Source organism: Apodemus sylvaticus, chromosome 9 (genome assembly GCF_947179515.1).
Source record: "Apodemus sylvaticus chromosome 9, mApoSyl1.1, whole genome shotgun sequence".
NCBI lineage: Eukaryota > Metazoa > Chordata > Mammalia > Rodentia > Muridae > Apodemus > Apodemus sylvaticus.
Genome location: NC_067480.1, coordinates 21,987,114 through 22,005,502, shown reverse-complemented (window position 1 = coordinate 22,005,502; position 18,389 = coordinate 21,987,114). Strand labels below are relative to the sequence as shown.

At 49.0% G+C, this 18,389-nt stretch overlaps 1 protein-coding gene across 8 annotated transcripts in view; it reads right to left on the bottom strand.

The window, feature by feature from the left end:
- The window catches only part of Hdac4 (histone deacetylase 4), a 246,455-nt gene that overhangs the window by 49,235 nt on the left and 178,831 nt on the right, over window positions 1-18,389 (bottom strand). For 5 of the 8 annotated variants that reach the window (XM_052192276.1, XM_052192275.1, XM_052192279.1 and 2 more), the window contains 6 exons: window positions 16,855-16,976; window positions 12,431-12,562; window positions 8,954-9,066; window positions 6,114-6,230; window positions 5,828-6,026; window positions 3,427-3,665 (listed from right to left, as the gene is read on the bottom strand). In XM_052192276.1, the coding sequence (XP_052048236.1) occupies window positions 3,427-3,665; window positions 5,828-6,026; window positions 6,114-6,230; window positions 8,954-9,066; window positions 12,431-12,562; window positions 16,855-16,976 (922 nt within the window). The remainder of the gene's footprint in view (window positions 1-3,426; window positions 3,666-5,827; window positions 6,027-6,113; window positions 6,231-8,953; window positions 9,067-12,430; window positions 12,563-16,854; window positions 16,977-18,389) is intronic. The other 3 variants (XM_052192278.1, XM_052192280.1, XM_052192283.1) reach the window with 2 other exon arrangements.

The following is an 18,389-nucleotide window of genomic DNA, read 5'->3' as shown; positions in this document are numbered from 1 at the left end:
CAGGGATGCTGCCATGCCAACAAGGCCACTGAGAGCCCTGTCTATGATGCAGAACAGGCCATGGCCTGCAGTGGCTGGGCCACTCTGCTCAGCACTGACGCAGGTGCTGGTGCAACTAGGCTTTGAGAGCCATAATCACAAAAGGATCTCTCTCCCTCTTTGAACTTATCTTTGCTTCTTTGTGGCCACAGAGATGGGATCTTCAAGCAAAGCTGGCTTAGGGAAGCAAACCTGGCCTCAGGCAATATAACAAGAGAGGCCAGTGGGAGGCAAGCAGCAGCTTGCCAACACGTCAGTTCCTGTTGTCCAGAGGCCTCTTGGACACCAGGGCCCTGTTGTATCAAGGGATGAGCATACACATATTATCATATCCAGAACAGTGGGATTAAAACATCAGACTAGATTTCAGAGCCAGAACCCCACTGGCAAGCACAAGGTATTTAAAACTATTGGATGCTTATAAGTAAACCACCCACAGCAGCCTGAGTTCTCATACACAGAAGAGAGAGAGGCTCAGTGAAGCCAGCGCTTGGCCTGCATAAAGAGCAAGTGATCTTGTAGACCTACCGCTGCTGCAAGAACTGCCTTCAACTATGGGGAAGATGTTCTGGGTATAATTTCTGACTTTTCGAAACAAGGCTGTGGTGAGGTGGGTCTGGAGGCAGCAGTAAAACGGGCTGCTTCCCTTCAGGATGAGCACTACACTGCTGCCTCCAACAGTCTTCTTTCCCCAGGAGATTTCTTCCCTTAGCATGATTTTTATGAAGCACATTAATGTGGGTACAACACTCATGTCAGGAGCTGACACCCAGTTAGGTACACTGGCTGCCACTCCAATCCCAACAAGCCCAGAGGAGAGCCAGCTCAGCAGCCCTGTGGTGTCCCTTGGAAAAATGGCAACAGTCACAAAGGACTGCTGAAAACACAATGCTAGAGAGAGTAATTAACTCCTGTCACATCTTTGGAGCACTGGTACTTTAAGATGGAGGCTGAATGCACAGTGGGCAGGGAGCCCAGCCGTGGTCCCCACTGTGTCAACCAGGACGTGGATGGCTCTCAGGAGCAAGCCTCTCACAGAGCAGGATAGGAACACTGGTGCCAGGCAGCACAGAGAACATCACTGTCTTCCTGGGCCTCCCAGGAAAACATTGTATAAACGTTTCAATCAAATGTCATTTGCTATCACAAATCAATCACATAACAAACCCCAGTGAGATTACCCAGCTTAAGTCATCTTCAAGAATGTGCCACGTGAGAATGGGTGTTTCCTGTCTTCAAACCTCCTACCACAGCACTCAGGTAGTGACACAGTGAAATTAATAAGCCTAGGCTGGCATTAGAGAGATGGATATGAAAGTGCTTTGACACCTGGGAGTACAGACACTTGGAAGGAACCTGTCTCGCCCCCAGCGAATGCCTTTCCTGTGTAAATGATGGGATGTCTGCAGCCCCCAACTTCTAAGATGCTCAGAATGTTGGGCATGAGGGCTGTGGGCGGAGGGACTGACATCACTGTGCATGACAGGCAGGAGGGGCCTGGCTGAGCCTGTGCTGTGCTGGGTGTGTGGTCTGCAGCAACTTCTTTGGGAAACCAACTTGATCCTGGCCCTCTCAGCTTGCAGCAGAGATGAAGGTGGGCTGGGTGTGGACAGGAGACACTGATTCACTGTGGGGCTCAGCAGATCCCTTTGGATTGGAAACAGGGCCACTCTGAGCATGCACTCGTCTTCCATGATAGTCTTCCATCCCTGATCCTTCCCCACCTCCATAGGGAAGCCACAGAAAGCAAGGGACCAGTGATGGCATGCCTTCATCTCAGTCCTTTCTCATTTCCACTGTCCTGTGGGCAATCGACATCTAAAAATATTAAATAGAAAGTTCTAGAAATAAACAATTCCCCAGTTTTAAGCTGCACACTGTTCTGCTTAGCATCACGAAGCCACTCCCTCCCACTTAGGATGGGCACCCATCTGAGTGCACATGCTGGATGGGCTCCGCTCTTAGCCAGTGAGTAGCCACGTTGATTCTCTGCTTGGCCGTTGTTCACAGGTTCTTCACTGCCAGTGTTAGGAACTGACTGAGTGTGCTGGACTGTATCCCATTCCAGGCAGGGAGAATAAATTAAACTCAGAAGCCCTAAAATTCACATCTTTAAACTGAACAGTTGAGTAGTTTATAGAACTGTATAACCACCACTGTAACCTAACTTGGGGACATTGTCATTGCCCCTAAACATAAATGTTACACCTACAGACAGCTGTTTCCATTTCCCTACAAGCTGTAACACTTGACAACCACAAACCTAACTCATGTCTCTAAGGCAGTGGTTCTCAACCTATGGGCCACAACGCTTTGGGGGTCAAATGACCCTTTCATCACAGGGGTTGAATATCAGATATCCTATATATCAGATATTTACATTAAGATTTGTAAGAGTAGCAAAATTACAGTTATGAAGAAGCTATGAAATAAGTTTACGGTTGGGTGTCACCATAACACAAGGAACTGTATCAAAGGGTCACAGCATCAGGAAGGTTGAGAGCCGCTGCTCTGAGGCCTTACCTGTGCTGGTCACTTCCTGTGAGTGAAGCACAGCAGGGGCCGCCCCTGACTGGTTTACTTCCCTGACAGCCATGTTTTTAGGCCTCACTATGCTACATGACCCCATGAGAACGATAGGTGTGTTCTGTCACCTGTCACCATAGGATAAACTCTGGGGATGCTCCATCCACAGGTGGCTGCTAAAGCAGCACAGAGGAGGTTTGTGGACAGGGGTCTGTGAGACATTGTCATTTCTCTTGGAGAAAAGCTGCTGGGCTGTTTGTAGAATAGTCATCTAAGTCGATATTGAAGGCTGATATTGATACTGACTGACAAATCTGATGGGAACATACTAAACTCCTTTCTTTCCCTGCTCGTCAGCAGCACAGCACTAACTATTCCTGTAGATGGGGCTGAGAGACTCTGGACAATCTGACAGTGCACAGGCCTCTACAGGCTGGCCTGTTTCCAAGCTGCTTCTGATGGTATAACTCCCATAATTAAATGGTTGCAGGTGACAGGTGATTTGAGAAATATGCTTCAGGGACTTGATGCCACTGTAAAGTTGCAGGCCTTGGATAAGAGTTTGCTTAAAGATCTACTTGGCAAATGACTTAAGACAATCCCTAAAAGAACTGTGCATTCCCACACAAGGATGTAGAGCCTTTGGGGAGGATGTGGCCACTGCTTAAAGGTGCTGATGGGCTGTGAGGAAGCTCCACACAGCAGCACACCTCCTAGGCTCCCTGCCATGCATCAGAGCACATGCTCTGCTTTCCCTCCCCATCCTGACCACTCATGGTCAGCAGGGGCTGAGGAAGACAGGAAGGTGCACACCACCTTGCCGCAGGTGACAGGCCCTAGAAGGCGACAAGACAGTCTCACCTTGCTGAGGTGCAGCTGCTGCTGCTGGAACTGTTGCTTGTGCTTCTCCAGGAACTGCTGGTGCTGCTGCTGGATCACCAGGTGCTGCAGGGCCTGTGCGTTCTGCGGCAGGGGTGCTGACTGCGTGCGCCCCAGAGGGCGGTGCTGCCGCAGCTTGTGAATGGATGGGGATACCCTGTCCGCACCAACCAGGGACTGTGTGTGGAGGGGCAACGCCCCCAGGCCTGAAAGATACCAGTCTGAAGATAATATGGAGGAAAAAAAAAACAGCAGAGGGGAAAAGGAAGAAGAGAGGGGGGAGACTCTGTTGAGTAACCAGTGGAGAAAATAACATGCCAGTCAGCCCAGGCACCTACGGCACATGACTGTCTGCTAACAGGCTCAATTCCAGCTAGAGGCTGTAAGCCTGGAGCTTAGAATTCAGTAGGCAGAGAAAGTAAAGTCCCCTGGAGATCCCACTGATGCAGTCTCTCCAGGAGCTCACCAAGGAGCACTCTACAAAGTATGGCAACAGCCTAGCATCAGCTGGCCACACCTCCAATAGACTGCCAGAGGATGGCTCTTCTGGCTCACGCACATTCCCAAATACCAGAAAGAATAGTTTGCAGCTGACCTGCCGAAACTCAGGGACAAACTAACACCCAGGCACTGTTAAGACCTTGACCTTCAATGGATTACACCACAGGAGACTTTGTATCAAACCCAGAATGGCCCTGGGAGAGGAAAGGAGGGCTGTACAGGGAGGGAATCAGATCTTCCCTAGAGGCATGACAGCAGGCCACAGAGAGCGCAGGCAGTGCACTGACAGCACAGCACAGCACAGCACAGCACAGCACAGCAGGCTGATGGTGTAGGGCAGCAGTGGCTGCAGGACCGACAGACATGAGTTCCAAGCAGGGGAAGGACTCAGAAGAGAATGTGTGCTCCACACACTTCCCTTGGTCAGTCTGCCCAGGAGGAGGGCCGTGGCGCAAGGCTGGGGACTTTGCTAAGAGCTGACCCATTTGTCAGTGCTGTCGTGCTTACACAGTGCTGAGATGACAGCTATGGCCACATAAGCAGTGGGATGCTGTCCTCCTACTTTGGCTGGAATGTTCACAGGTCTAGGTTCTACATGTAGTATTATTCATCACTGCTCTAGACAATGGGGAACGTGGGCCTCCATGGACAGCTGTGGCTGAGCAGAGAAAATCCTGTTTAGGAGGCTCCTTTCCTCAGGAGAACAGAAAGAACCTAGATCAGCATCAGAGAGGAGGTGCTGGGAAGAATGGATGGAGTGCAGGGGAGAGTGTGGAGTCTGAAGGTGAATCACAAACACAGCCCTGGAATCCCAGCACTTAGGAAATTGAGGCAGAAGAATCAGAGTTTGAGGCTAGCAAGATTTAATATCAAAACAGCAAGAGGGCTAAATAAATACAATAAAGACACAAACCGAAACCAAAACCCAGTCCAACCCCATAGGAAAAGCCTCACCCAGGAGATCAACATTGACTGGGCTGCTAGGTGTCCGATGCTGCCTATGGGAACTGAGTCTCTTCACCTTGTCATTCTGTGCTAGCACCTCACTTATAGATGGGACGATGAAGCCCATAGTGACCGGCTTCCAAGAGAATAGACAGGAAGGGGCCTGAGTGTAATGAGCGTTACATGGTCACTGGGACACTGCTCTCCAGAGCTGGAGCATGGTGTTCCAGCAGTCCAAGTGCTGTTCCTGTCCAGATCACTGACTTGGGAGAGCCAAGCACACACTGGAGACAAAAAGCACAAGGCAGGAACCCAATAGCAAGCTCTACAGACCGACTCACACCAGCAGGTGGGTACTCTAACACACCTACCAGAGGCTAGCCTAGGGCAACACTGGAACATGTACAAGGCCAGCCCTAGAATTGCTCTGGCTGTGATTCTAAGTGAAGCAACAGGTGTGAAGAAGTCATCCACTGGCCTAAGGATGGTGAGAGGAGCTGGGCAAAGTCCCCAATAGGGAAGGTTCTGTGTCTCATGGGAAACATTCCATATGCCATCATTTCTGAAATAGTCCCTCCAACGTGTGGTTACTAGGTAAATGTCACGAGTGCTCTCTTTCTCTAACTTGTATTTTTCTAAATATAATCCTCCTCAAGCTGAGAAATCACTGGCCAGTTCTGAACTTCATGCACTTGCTTCCTCGAGCTGTAGGAAACCTATCAGTGTGAGAGCAAGAGGCTAAACAGAGGCCCACTGGCACTGACTTCTAAGCAGGACATAGTTTTCTTTGCCACAGCTAAGGTAGCTATCATATCACAGAGACCCATAGAGTGTCTACTGTTGTATGGGTTCAGATGTTTTTTCCAGCCTTCTTTAAAAGCTATAGGAGACCAAGGAGACTGGCCGAACTGCACAGAGACCTGTCTGTGGCTCTTACCTGTGACAAGGGGTGTCTGGGTGGGTTGCTGCTCCAGCAGGACCATGTGCTGCAGGAGAGGGTTGTGAGCTGCTGCACCATCCCGCTCCAGGGGCGAGGTGCTCAGGTATGGGGTGAGGTGGGTACCAGGAAACAAGGAGATCCGCTGCTGGAGGGCTGGGAGAGCAAGTCTCTCAGCATCCTGCTGACCTGCTGCACCCTGAAAGGCATAACAAGTATACTCAGGCTGTGGAAACTGAGGCAGACAACCACCCCAAGCCATACAGACCCACAGAAGTCAACTTACAGCAGCAGGGCCAGTGGCAGGAAGCCCCAAGGTGATGTTGGGTAAGGATGGTGATGTGTAGAGAGGAAGTGGGGCAATTGAGCCTTCTCGAGTTACAAGTCTGTGTGCCAAGCTCGTCTATAGACAGAAGACATTGTGACCAACAGTCAGGGTCTGTTACAGATGTTCCAATACAAACAGCACATTCAGGGCTGCAAGGGGGCACTTACAGCATGAGGTGCTGATGTGTGGTTACCTGGTGCAAAACAAGCTGCTCAGACTGTGGCCTCCAGGGGCGGGTAAAACCTTCAAACATGACACAGGTAGATTCAGGACTCCCATTCCTGAGTTTTTCCCTCCTAACAGGCTCCTGCTACCTTGTTTGTTTTTATTTAATCTGCCTACTTACCATAAAGCTATGGGTAGGATATTTAGAACAACATATCTTAAAATATTTTTGTAGTTAGGAGTTTTCCAAGAATGACATCAAAAGCAGAAACCAAGGAAAAAGTTAATGGTTAGGAGAAAAAACTCTGTTCTTATAAAGGTAGATGATGACAACGGGATCTGCAATGTACAGGAAAAACAAAGACTAGAATATAAAGAACTTGTCAATCAAAGACCAATTAACATGAGAGCAGAACTCAATAAAGACAATGACAAAAGAACTCATTTTAAGAGAAATGAAAAAATGCTCAACTTTTATCAGTGACTGAAAAACATATTTACCAAGTCATCAAACTGACAGATTTTGTAAAAGCTCAGAAAAGCTGAACTGAGTGGTCATGGGATTATAAGCTGTTGTACTTTTCTGCAGACTGATTTCACAGTCTGTGTTTGGAAGCCTTAAAAGCTGCATTGTTCTTGACTGCGAGGCTCCACTCTGAAGGTGCAGTAGGAAGAATCAGCCCCAAGGGAAAGGCCCTGAACACAGGAGTCAGCCACAGGGTCATTTACGCAGTCTGATGGCAACAGCAATATGTGGCTTCTGCCATGCTGCGAGTCACAGTTTAAGAACATAGGGACTTGTACATATCAACACACAGAGGTCAGGACCTGGCCTGACAACCATGCTCACTGTTACTTCTGTTTATGAGTGGTTATTATTCTGCCCTTCCTGGTGTTATTTCTAAGGTCAGTGTTAGAGTTAGAGGTAGGCTTAGGGTAGGTTTGTCATTAGAGTTATCTAAGTCTTGGGGTTAGGGGCAGAGGTAATAGGCTTAGGTAAGGAGTGGCGGCAGACCTAGGGTTAGGACTGTGGCTAGGATTAGGTTACAGCTTGGTATAAAGGCAGTATAGGACCTTCCTGGGAGTGCTGGGGTTCCTCAGTGAACCAGGGCCAGTGCTCAGACGTTGCACACTTTGCAGGAGCGTGAGCATGTGCAGTTTGTGATAAGAAGTGTGTTAATTACCAGCGCTTCTTCTGTTTAGAGAGGCTTCTGGGACACTGCTGGGGTTCCCCAAGGACCCCACCATGAAAAGCTACACGTGAGCAGCCCTCAGCCACAGCTCATCCAATTCTAGACTCTGAAATTCAAAGGCAATGTCCATATGTGATCCAGCCCTCCAGCATCGGCTTTGCCTGTGGCAGTGACTGTCTGATGAGAAATGCCAGCAACCTTACTAGTCTAGGGGATGCTCTGGATGCTTTACGGATTTGTGGCAGCTCAATTTGCATATTTGGGCTTTATAAAGATGAATACACAGCTTAGAACCAGAACAGTGGTGCTTCATCCAAATGAGGAGCTACTATACATCTAACTGCCCACATCACATATATATCTAGACCAACAAGAGGGAAGCAGAGTTAACATCGTAGGGCAGGAAACAGTTTTCTGGTTGCACACTGAGGCTAATTACACGGAGGTCTCAGCTATAAGCTCCATCCTCCAGAAGGACTGTTAAAACTTGCAACAACCTAAGAGAGTGCTAAGTTGGAGGGTTAAAGAACACAAATGATGAGAGAAACGGCTCCAAGCATAAGGGAGTGAGCCTCACTTCCTGCAGGGCCATCATTTCTAATGTTCCAGACACAAAAGGCTAGAGACCTGATGTGATGACGTGAAGAAAGCACTGCGCCTGTGTGTCTTCCCCTGAGGCTATCAGCTCTTTGGAAGGGCAAGACTCATTTCTCAATGCTAAAGAAGGAACTCAGTCACTATATTAGTAATCATAGGCTCCTTTAAGGAACTTCCAGGAAGATTCCTTCATGGTGCTCACACACAGCAGACAACACTGGCTCAATCCAAAGGGCTGTTTCTGCATGTTCTGCCACATCCTGGACTGTAGCAGCAACACCACTGGGACAGTCTAAGTTCTCCTGTGTTTCCGTCACAGCCTGGTCAGAGCCTGTCTTCCCTATCTACGGGGAACTTGGAGAGCGGTTTCCTCTACTGCTGCTGCATCCTGGGTCAGGCATGTGGCTCAGGGATGCTTGTGGAGCGAGGGGAAGTGTGTAGTGAGTGAGCTGGGACCACCTTGGACCTGTCTTCTCTTTCCCGCTCTTTTCTCCCATATCAGTGTCCACCAGTAACATCTACTTCCCTAACCCTCGATTCTTGGCTGTTGCAATCTGTCTATCTCTTAAATGTCCTTTCACTCCACAACCACTCTCACATGCCTGTTGCTTGTGCCTTAACACACAGTGTGTATGATGACGGCTGCTTCTGTGACATACCTAGAGAGAGATCAAGAAAAAGGCAGGCTGGAAGTTCCCAAATATGGGATCTGAGGCCCTTATGTTTCAGAGGACCTTGATGAGGAGAATGGGGAATGACACCTGTTTTGGTCCTCACTGGACTGTAAGGCAAAAAAGGCAGGTAGGTGGGGTGCTTGGCCTGTATGAGTCTGTGCTGACCCACCTCAGCTGGAGCGCTGGGCACGGTGGGTGTGATGCCATTCTCGGTGCTGACGTTGCCAGAGCTGCTATTGGGAGAGCTGGGACCGGAGCCAGGGGCGCTGCTGCATGCGGAGTCTGTAGATGAGAGACAACAGTTGGGGCTGGGCATTGGGTAGACACAGAGAACCCTACTGCCTCCCTGGGTTTTTACCCACTAGCCTGCTGCCAGGGTTTCAAAGCAGTCCTAGCTTTGTTGCTGACCTCCCTGTGTGCCTCCCAATGATGAAGCTCTGTGGATGCAGTTGATCCTTTCAGGGTGTGCATATTACCTGTTCCACTGCTCTTTTGGATTTCAAGATAGTTTGAAACATCAGAAAGGCAAGCTCTTAAAATACTTATTAATATTCGAACAAAAGACCCGTGAATATAAAGGCCCAGTGGTTTTTTTTTAAACTTCGAAAGGTCGAGTTCATTCTCTACCCCATGGGCCGGCTGCAGCTATCTCCTCTCACAGTCTGGGTGGCGCCTCTCTATGGTCAGGGGCAGATGCTGAGCTTTTGATGTCTGGCTCAGGGGTGTTTTGACAATGGCATCATCTGATTAACACTCCACAAACACACACGTGAACTACTTTCTTGAAACAGTCCAAGTAGTAGCAACAGCACTCTGAGATCAAACTCTAGCCCTAAACCTGGACATAGTAGGTCACTGAAGGGGCTCAAGGGCACCCTTGCTTAACAGCACAGCCACTCATGCACCCAGCTAACATGGCTCCTCAGAATCATGCAGAGCTGATTCTGAAAACTGTCTATAAGTCTAGCCCTGCAAAATAGAGGACGGGAGGCTGGAGAGGACTGGCGCAAATAAGCTGGCAGCCCCTCAGAGCTGGAGGAGCTTGGCCTTTCTGACTTGTGACAAGGCATCGCCTCACAGCACTCACAGACCAGGAAGCTGAGTGTCCCGTGCATTGCCTGCCCTGCACGTAAGTACACCAGGGCAAAGACAACATGCATTCATCTTGGCAGAAGGCTTGGTCCTCTGTGGACAGCATTGCCCACCAGCCCCCTGAGGCCACTTCTCACCCTCTAGTAGCTGTCTATACCCTTACCGCCACTCTAGCACCCTGTATCCAGTGCTTGCACACACCCTGCCAGATGCCCATCGAGAGCACAGGACTCAGTCTGTTCTTTCTCCGTCCCTGTCCTCCAAATGCCAACTAGGTTACGCAGGTGAGATTGCATTCCCATGGATTTTGCCAGCTGGGAGTTCCAGATCCTACTGGACTAAAGAGGCCTTTCCGTTTTACTTCTGGACATACGTGCTTTGCCTAGCTTCTACATTCTGCTCTTGAAGTCACCCTGCCAACAGCAGCCAGCGTGACCTAGCTTGGATTCTAGTTTGTTGCTGCAGCCTGTCTCTGGCTGCACAGCAGAACCAAGCAAGTCCTCCTTGGACACATACTCCTGGTAAATATGCAGATAAACATTCTCACCTTCATACTGCATTATAGGGCAACCATAATGTGGGCATGATTTACGGTTTTTCACTTTGAAAAAACTGATGTTTTCGTGCTTTACTCATTCTGTTTCTAGGAATCTGGTCTATGGAAATGCATGCAATGCACAGCCTTTTGTTATTTGCATTAGCAAAAGAGGGTGTCAAAAAGTACCTGCAACAGTTATTAAGTGAGGAAGATAGATGGCTGTACAGTAAGAGGCCCATCCTCAACTGTGGTGTGAACAGCTCACACACTGAGAGGTTGACAGGAAGCGGACTGCAGGCAGCACAGGTGCCTCTTCATGCTCTTCCACCAGCAGGAGCTTCAATCAGCCGGGAAGAGTGGTACGCTAACCTGCTGCGGGCCCTGGCCCTCCATGCAGAGCGAAGGCCACTTCTGCTCAAGGATCTTTGCTGCTCCCTTGCTCTTCTTGGAGCAGCCCTAGCTGGAGTCCCTTTCTCTGTTGCCTGAAAGCAGCTTGACCTGAAGCATCATCCTGTCACTAGTGCCCAGGTGGCTATAGTGATCTGGCAGCACAGCGGGTTTCCCAATTTCACTCATCCATCAAGCTGTAGCACAGAGCCACTTTCTCCACAAGTTTACAGAGCAGGCAAGTCCTTCTAACACCCTTCAAGCCTGCCCGAGGCTTTCATGCAGACTCCCGCCTAACGCTTCAGCACTGACCTGCACTGCCATGCTGGCTCCCAGGCCATCTCCCACGGGTCAAGCTTTACTCAAAAGCAGAGGGCAAGCACCTTCTTCTCACATGACTCTCAATGGACATTAAGAAGCAGCAGTCATTGGGGGGTGTGGCACTCAGAGCAGCCTGACAGAGACTCTCTCACGAATAATCTTGCCAGTGCATAACCTAGGTACATGCAAGGAGTGGCTCACAGCAGCGTCAACAGTTTCTATTCACACGCCCCAAAAATTCCCAAATAAATTCCCAGTGATGGACAGTGAGTATGGTTGTGATGCTTCTTGGGTCTCCCTAGATGTGTCTAACAGCACAAGCAGAGGAGAGATACTGATTAAAACCATGATAAACATGAGTTCTTAGGGTGCTAATGTTTCTTTGTGTCTCTAATAGAGTAAGCAGAGGACATTGCATGGAAAGGAAAGCTGTGACAAGATACAAAAGTGTCAGGATCTTCTTTGCACAGATCCAAGATCAAGCAGCCAGTCCTTGAGGACTTGCACTAGCCCTGTGCCTAGAAGGCCACACAACGCTTTGTCCTGAGGGAAGGTATATGAGACTTGGGTACTTGCGCTGAAGGAAGGACTTTGGCAGAGGAGCCCTTTTGTTTTTTCCCTGGGACATCAGCACATTCACTAAAACAAACTGGACCAACTAGACAGGTACCACTCACAGACCAACAGCCGGAGCCTTGACCTTCCAACAGCATGTTCAAGGATAGGGAGCCTTTAGGTCAGCTCTGAACAGCTTCCTTTTGCCTAGATGCTAGGATTCTAGGGTGATGGCATGAGCCCTGGCTGAGGCGAGCACTGGTAGGAGTGCTGGGGTGGGAAGGGCTATATCCTGCTGCTTGTCTACCAGCAGGTGGGGCCAGCATCAGCATGGTCACTCATGTGGAGCTAGCTGATCTCCTTTCTCTTTCTCTGATCAGCTAGCCACATTGGTGGGGAACAATCTGGAAGCTCAAAGGCCCCACTATGCCTGTGGGCAGCAGAAAGCAGGCAGAAACACATCATCACCACTAAAGGGAAGGGCCGTTTTAAACCTAACTTCAGAAAATATGTGAATGCCAGGTAAGATAGCTCTCTTATTTGGGCCCAATGGCAGCCCTCTGAGGGAACTGAGCCATGAAAGAGGACCTGGCCAGCCACTCAAGCCCCACATCCCTAAGAGGCCGGGCCTGGTATGTGCTTCGCCACTCCGCAGGACAGCATAAGGGAACTGGGCTGGGCTGAGACACACTGCTAGAGGTGTCTGAATGCAGGGTGTGTGTTAGGGTCGGGCTTACCTGCTCCCTGACATACCTGTAACATCCAGGGGCCGCTTTTTTAGAGCAGTGGCCACAGGGCCATCTTTCCTGCGCAACAGGGGGCTGCTCCGTCTCTCAGCTACTTTCTGCTTAAGCCTTGACCGTAATTTCAGGTTAGGTTCAGAAGCTGTATGGAAGGAGATGTCGTTATAGCCAGGCAGACAGAGCTGGGGTCATGGGTGTCACACTGGTGGTTTAAAATATGCACAGCTGGTAAATCTCCACTTATGTATGGACTGGAAGGCAGGGCTCTTCTGACAGTGGATATAAGCTTCTGTTTGCCCCATTAGTGGATGCAATGGGTTGGGGGCCCGGACAATATGTGTGCTTCCATTCTACCCTGAGGACATTACCATAGTGTCACTGACTTATTGGGCATAGCAAGAAACCAATGAAGCATGACAGTCACTCAATGAGGAGCCTCTTAAATAATGGTCTCCTAAACAATTCATCTGTAACTTTAGAGTCGTACTACTCTGAAACCTGAAGAGAGTTGACAAAGGTACCTTTCAAGGCTGTCACTTGTGATATCATCACAGCTTCCAAATCACCCACTTCCTTGTTCACCTGAAGACACCTGCATCTCACCCTCCCGAAGCAGACAGCAGTTGCAGACCCCAGCAGCCTCTGGGAAGGGCAACTGATACTCCAGAGTACAGGGTGAAGGACTGGCTAGGCTGCTTCTCTCCCCTGAGGCACAGCTCAGACCCTGACTTCCTTTGCTGACACTGGCTAAGGGCGCAGCTGAGGTTGAGACTGGTTTGGTTTTTATAAGCAGCTCTCCTGTGCAGACAGATCATGTAAGAATCTGCATCTGTGAGGCCAGGACAGACTTCCATCCTCTTCATGAAACTGCAGACCCACTTCATCCCTATTCCTGGGGTGGCACAAGCCATGAGCTTCACAGTTTAGAGTGGGAGGGGAAAAGGCATGGACTCTGCAGCCGTCTGCTCTCAGAGGACAGGACAACCTGGGAGTGCTGAGACAGCCAACATGCCAGAGCCCCTCGTACTGTCACACGTGGCAACGTTCATTTGTGAGGCAGTGAAATGTCACCTTTGCCTCTCTGAGAAGTTCCCTACCTCCATGTGGCATTACTCTCATCCCCCCACGAATCAAGATTCAGAGAGACCAGGGTTCTGAGGAGGCGGCCTTGGGAGAACTTCTGTTCTGGCTTGGGACTTGTGGGCAAATCTGAATCTTCTTCTGGAAAAAAGATGAGGTAAAGTGCAGCTTTGGGATTCTTGGGCAGAGTGGGACTAAGCAGGCTCCTAAACAGCTTCCCAGAGATGTAAAGGCAGGGTCTGATGGGTTCATAAGAAGAGAAAGACACCCAAACTTATAAAGGTCTCTTACCTTACTAATCCAGTGCTGAGTGAATACTGGGATCTATATTCTTAAATTTCCTGGTTTACAGAACCAAGAGTCAGCTAAACTATTTATTTCCCATACTTTTTTTGGTCTTGGGGATTTTGTGATTGCAAAAGAAAACAGACCATGAAGGATCCTGCCAATGAGGGTAAGTATCAGTGAGCCAATCGAATCCTCAGCTTTTGTGAGGGAATGGAAAAAAAGAACAGTTATTGTTTTTAAAAGGCTATAGAAACCCAGTGACAATAACTTAAAAAGTTATTGTTTTTCTATTGTAATTTATTATGGGTATGTATGTTTTGCCTGTGTGTATGTTGGTGTGCCACATGCAAACAGTGCCTTCCAAAGTGAGAAGAGGGCACCCGATTACATGGGACTGAAGTTACAGATACTTGCGAGCTGCCATGTGACTGCTGGGAATAGAACCTGGAAGGTCAGCCAGTGCTCTCTAACCACTCAGCTTTCTCTCCAGCCCTGAGGGTACTTTTTCAGGGTGGCCACAAAGTAGGAAGGGACCAGGCTCTACCTCACTGGGGACCACAGGCAGTTTTCTGGTAGGAGAAGAAGGATCCTGCAGCAGAGACACCACTGCTGTCTGTCAATAACACAGAAAGAACAAGGCCTCTGAAAGGAAGTCAGAACTGGGCTATGGGAGAGGCCAGACCAGAGCCTGGATTTGGAAAACTCTGAGCAGCAGGGCCTGGGAGTGAGCTTGATCCTCAGCAGGTATACACAGCAGTATGTAGGCCTGAACTGAGTGGTTCCCATGTGGCCCTCCGCTGAGTGGAGTTGAGAGGGAGGCTTGGTAGGAAATCAGGGTGGAAGGCGTCCAGACCATCTAACATTTGAGGGGAGTGGAGCCAAGCCTTCCTCTAGGTCTTCCTTGACTCCCTCAACTGCTCCTCAGAGCAGCTATGGGGTGGAGGTAAGAGTGTCTCCTAAGCCACGGATGTCTGAGGTAGCTGGGACCGCACTCAGGCAGCTGAGCTCCGTGCATGAGGAAGCTCAGGCAGGCTGCATGGGGTTTTTATGAGAGAGGGAAGACAAGGCACAACACAGGCATGAGCTGTGACCCTAGGGAACCTACCAAGGGCCATGCAACTATGCCTAGAGTGTAAAGAAATCAGCACAAGATTGTTAAGGGTTTCTTTCACTTTGAATAAAGAATAAAATCCTTAAAGGACTGAGAGGGGCAAACTGTATGCAGGATGACCAGGAATGAAGATAAAGTCAAGAGCCAGGAACTCTGCAAATATCAGATTGTCACTGTAACTTGACCATGGCACCTCATGAAGGGACTATCACTCACTGACTGTGTCTTTCATAGCATCACTTCTTCAGAAATACACAGAAGCGTACTTAGCTTTGGCAACATCAGGGGCTGGAAGAAGCCATGTCCAGTGTATCGCAGGCTACTCCCAGAATACTGTAGGAAATTTAATGCTTTTCTGGAATCCTTCTTATTAATACCATTCATGTACTGGTTGGTGGTGCCTCTTAAAAACTTGGGATGTAACCAAACCTTAATTAAATTAAGGTTTCCTGAAGTCTTTCCAGAGTAAGAGAAACATTCATTCCTCTATTCTCAGGGAGTGGGGTCTGCAGGTGGGTGGTACCACCAGAAGTCAATCTAGTAGTTGCCTGCCTTCTAACATTCCCCAGAGAAAAGCACAAGAACCAACAGGAGTGGACTGAGAGCTGTGGAGAAGTCTCAGAGCCCTGCGGACATCCACGGAGGGCCGCATGGCTGTGGTGACAAGCAGTGGCTAATGGTGTTAAGGATTCTGTCTCCTGTTCTGACTATGTCTCTAGGAGCAGGCTACCCATGACTCAAAGGCTTCTGAACTCTAGTACCACTATCTGTAGGGGAGGGACAACAGTTTCAGTCTCTTCCTGTTGAGCTATGGAGGAAGGTGCCCCGTGGGTATTTTCAGGAGTGTCTATCCTCCCGTGAGAGCTGACTATGCTACGTTTAGGCCACGTCCTCATCCTTCTATAGAAGACCCCACCCACCTGAGAGGCAATAAGCCTGACAGGGCCATTCCGCCTCATATACTGCAAGTATTAGTCAAGTCCTCTGTACACTGAGTTGGAATGTCCCTCCACTTAGCCCTCAGCTCCTGGTTCCAGTTTACTCACAGCCACGCCAAACCACAACTGAGTGTAGTATCCTCTGAAACTTTCTAGTTTAGGAAGAGATAAAAGGTGAGCCTGTTCATCTCTGTGACACCCTGTGAAGAAGCCATTATGCTAGGACAGCCTTGCTTAGAACTAAGAGAAACTCTGAATTTCATGGACTTGTTTAGTAAAAGCAGGCGTGCCCCTTAGATCTCACTTCTAAAAAATTCTAGGCACTGCTCTGAAGATTGGGGCTGCACCTCTACCTTATAGGTTGAGGCTATGTGGGTGGGGTGTTCCACACCCTCTGGAACAACCTCTAGAAAGCCTACCTTCTTGCCATCCCAATGTACTGTCCACAACCATCCCAGCCCTTTTCTAAGACCCCAACCTCTACAACCATTACCCAAGGAAGCAAACCTATACTGCACTGATTATGTTCTAGCATATTCCTCTTGCTTTGACAATAGTCTAGTCCCCTTTATAGCCTTTGTCCACAAGAGAGCTGATATATAAACCTGTGGGGCCAGGAGGGATGTCCCCACACCTTTTCATGGAACCTGTCTTCACTCTGGGCACCTTGCTTTTATCCCTGTCTGGGTACTACCCAAAGGTTATGCAGACTCCTTACCTACTCTCTGACCTTGGCCAGCACATCCATCCATCCACAGAAGCTTTCATTAGTCCTACAACTCCCCTACTGCTCTGGACTGTAGGCAGAGCATACTCCCAAGAGGGGATGAGTCCAAGGTCTATCCAGGAGTGCAGGCATGAGACCCATTCCTTTTGGGATAAACCACACCGAGAAGCCTACCGTCATCGTTAAAAGGATGTCTGAATGCAAAAGCCAGTCTCTTAAACAAGATGTCAAGGCACTCACCCGGCTTGCTGTCAGGACAGAGGCATTCAGGGAGCAGACTGCACACTAACCTGTTTTCCTAAGAGGGAAGTCATCTTTGGCGTCGTACATTCCCAAGACGGGGTGGTTGTAGGAGGCTGACACCCCACTCTGGGGTGGAGAGCTCTGGTCAAGGGAGCTGTGCTGTGTCTTCCTGGAAAAAGGCAAAGATAGATCAGTATGCCCAGGCACCCCAAGCCTCAGGACCAGATTTTGAAATCCGATCTTTTGTTAGTTCCTCTTCTCCACAGGAGAGGTAAGTAAGAGTAAACAGAAACAAACAGGCCAACAAGCAAACGGCAGTGCCCACAGCCCGTCTGTGTGCCATGTGATCCATTTTCTGTCCAGATCTGCCCTCTGTGATCCTTATATCAGCCTGCCCTCAGAGGGTGTCTCTTCAGAATGCAAGCAGTGGAAGTCAGTGGGCCCAGGCATGAGAGAGCACCGGAAAGGTGCAGACAGGAAGATGGGGTGAGCATGGACTCCCAGCAGATGCTGGTAATGCCTCTGATTAACTGTTTCCCCAAGCTCAGGGTCCCTTGAGGATTTTCCTTTTGAAGAACATGTCTAAAACTCATGACTACTCCAACAAATCCCTCAGCCATATGCCTTTTTAGGACAGCTCAGGAGCATCTCAAATTTCCATTCTGGGAGTTACTATAGGAAGTGAACTTCCAATGGACATGCACAATTCAAAGTCCTAAAAATGGCCAGATGGAAAGGATGCAGTTAGATGGATACTCAGAGCAGAGAGAAGGAGGGGGAGGAGGAAGAGGAAGCCGAAGAGGAGGAAAAAGAACAGAAGCAGAAACAGGAGTCTGGTTGCAGGGTATGTCTAGGGCACCGAGACTATCCTAGATGACCTTTAGCAAACCTTTCTGGATGCACCAGCAGCAGAATCATGACAGCGTGAGACATTCTGTGGTCTTGAGTATAGGAGATCTGCTTAATGACTTGAAACACATTTACTTACTTTCTAGTTTAGACTTTGCTAAATGATTTATTTCAATATACAGTACTTGGCATCCAAACATCTGGAGTTTTGGGAACCTAGAGTGGGAGCTCTCAGAGGAGCACAGGTGCATATTTAAATATCTGAAAGAATATCATGCAAAGAATGGATGGAAGGGACTCTCAGGCCCATCTAAGAAGGCAGCCCTGAAGACGTCTTACATGCTAAGGTAATGGGGTCCTTGGCATCCCTTTTGCTTTCCTCTAAACACAGAATGGCGCATGTGCGTGTGTCTGTGTGTGCGCGCGCGCGCATGTACATGTGTGTCATGTATAGTATAAAAAGAGAGTCAACTATAGGAAAGTAATTTGGAAATTTAAAGAAATGTAATAAAGACAACTACAATTGTTACATATCATGACAGGGCTTTTTCCTACTAAGGAGTAAGTTGGAAAAGTTGGCCACTCCAGATCCAGTAGATCTCCTCCCACTGATCTCATCTCTAGAGATCCTGCCAATATCAAAACCCGCTTTTCTGTCATGGCTGTAAATGAGCTGGAACAAGAGGCTACTCTGAACCACATGCCTCGAGCCAGGCCCACAGCTCTCAGAGCT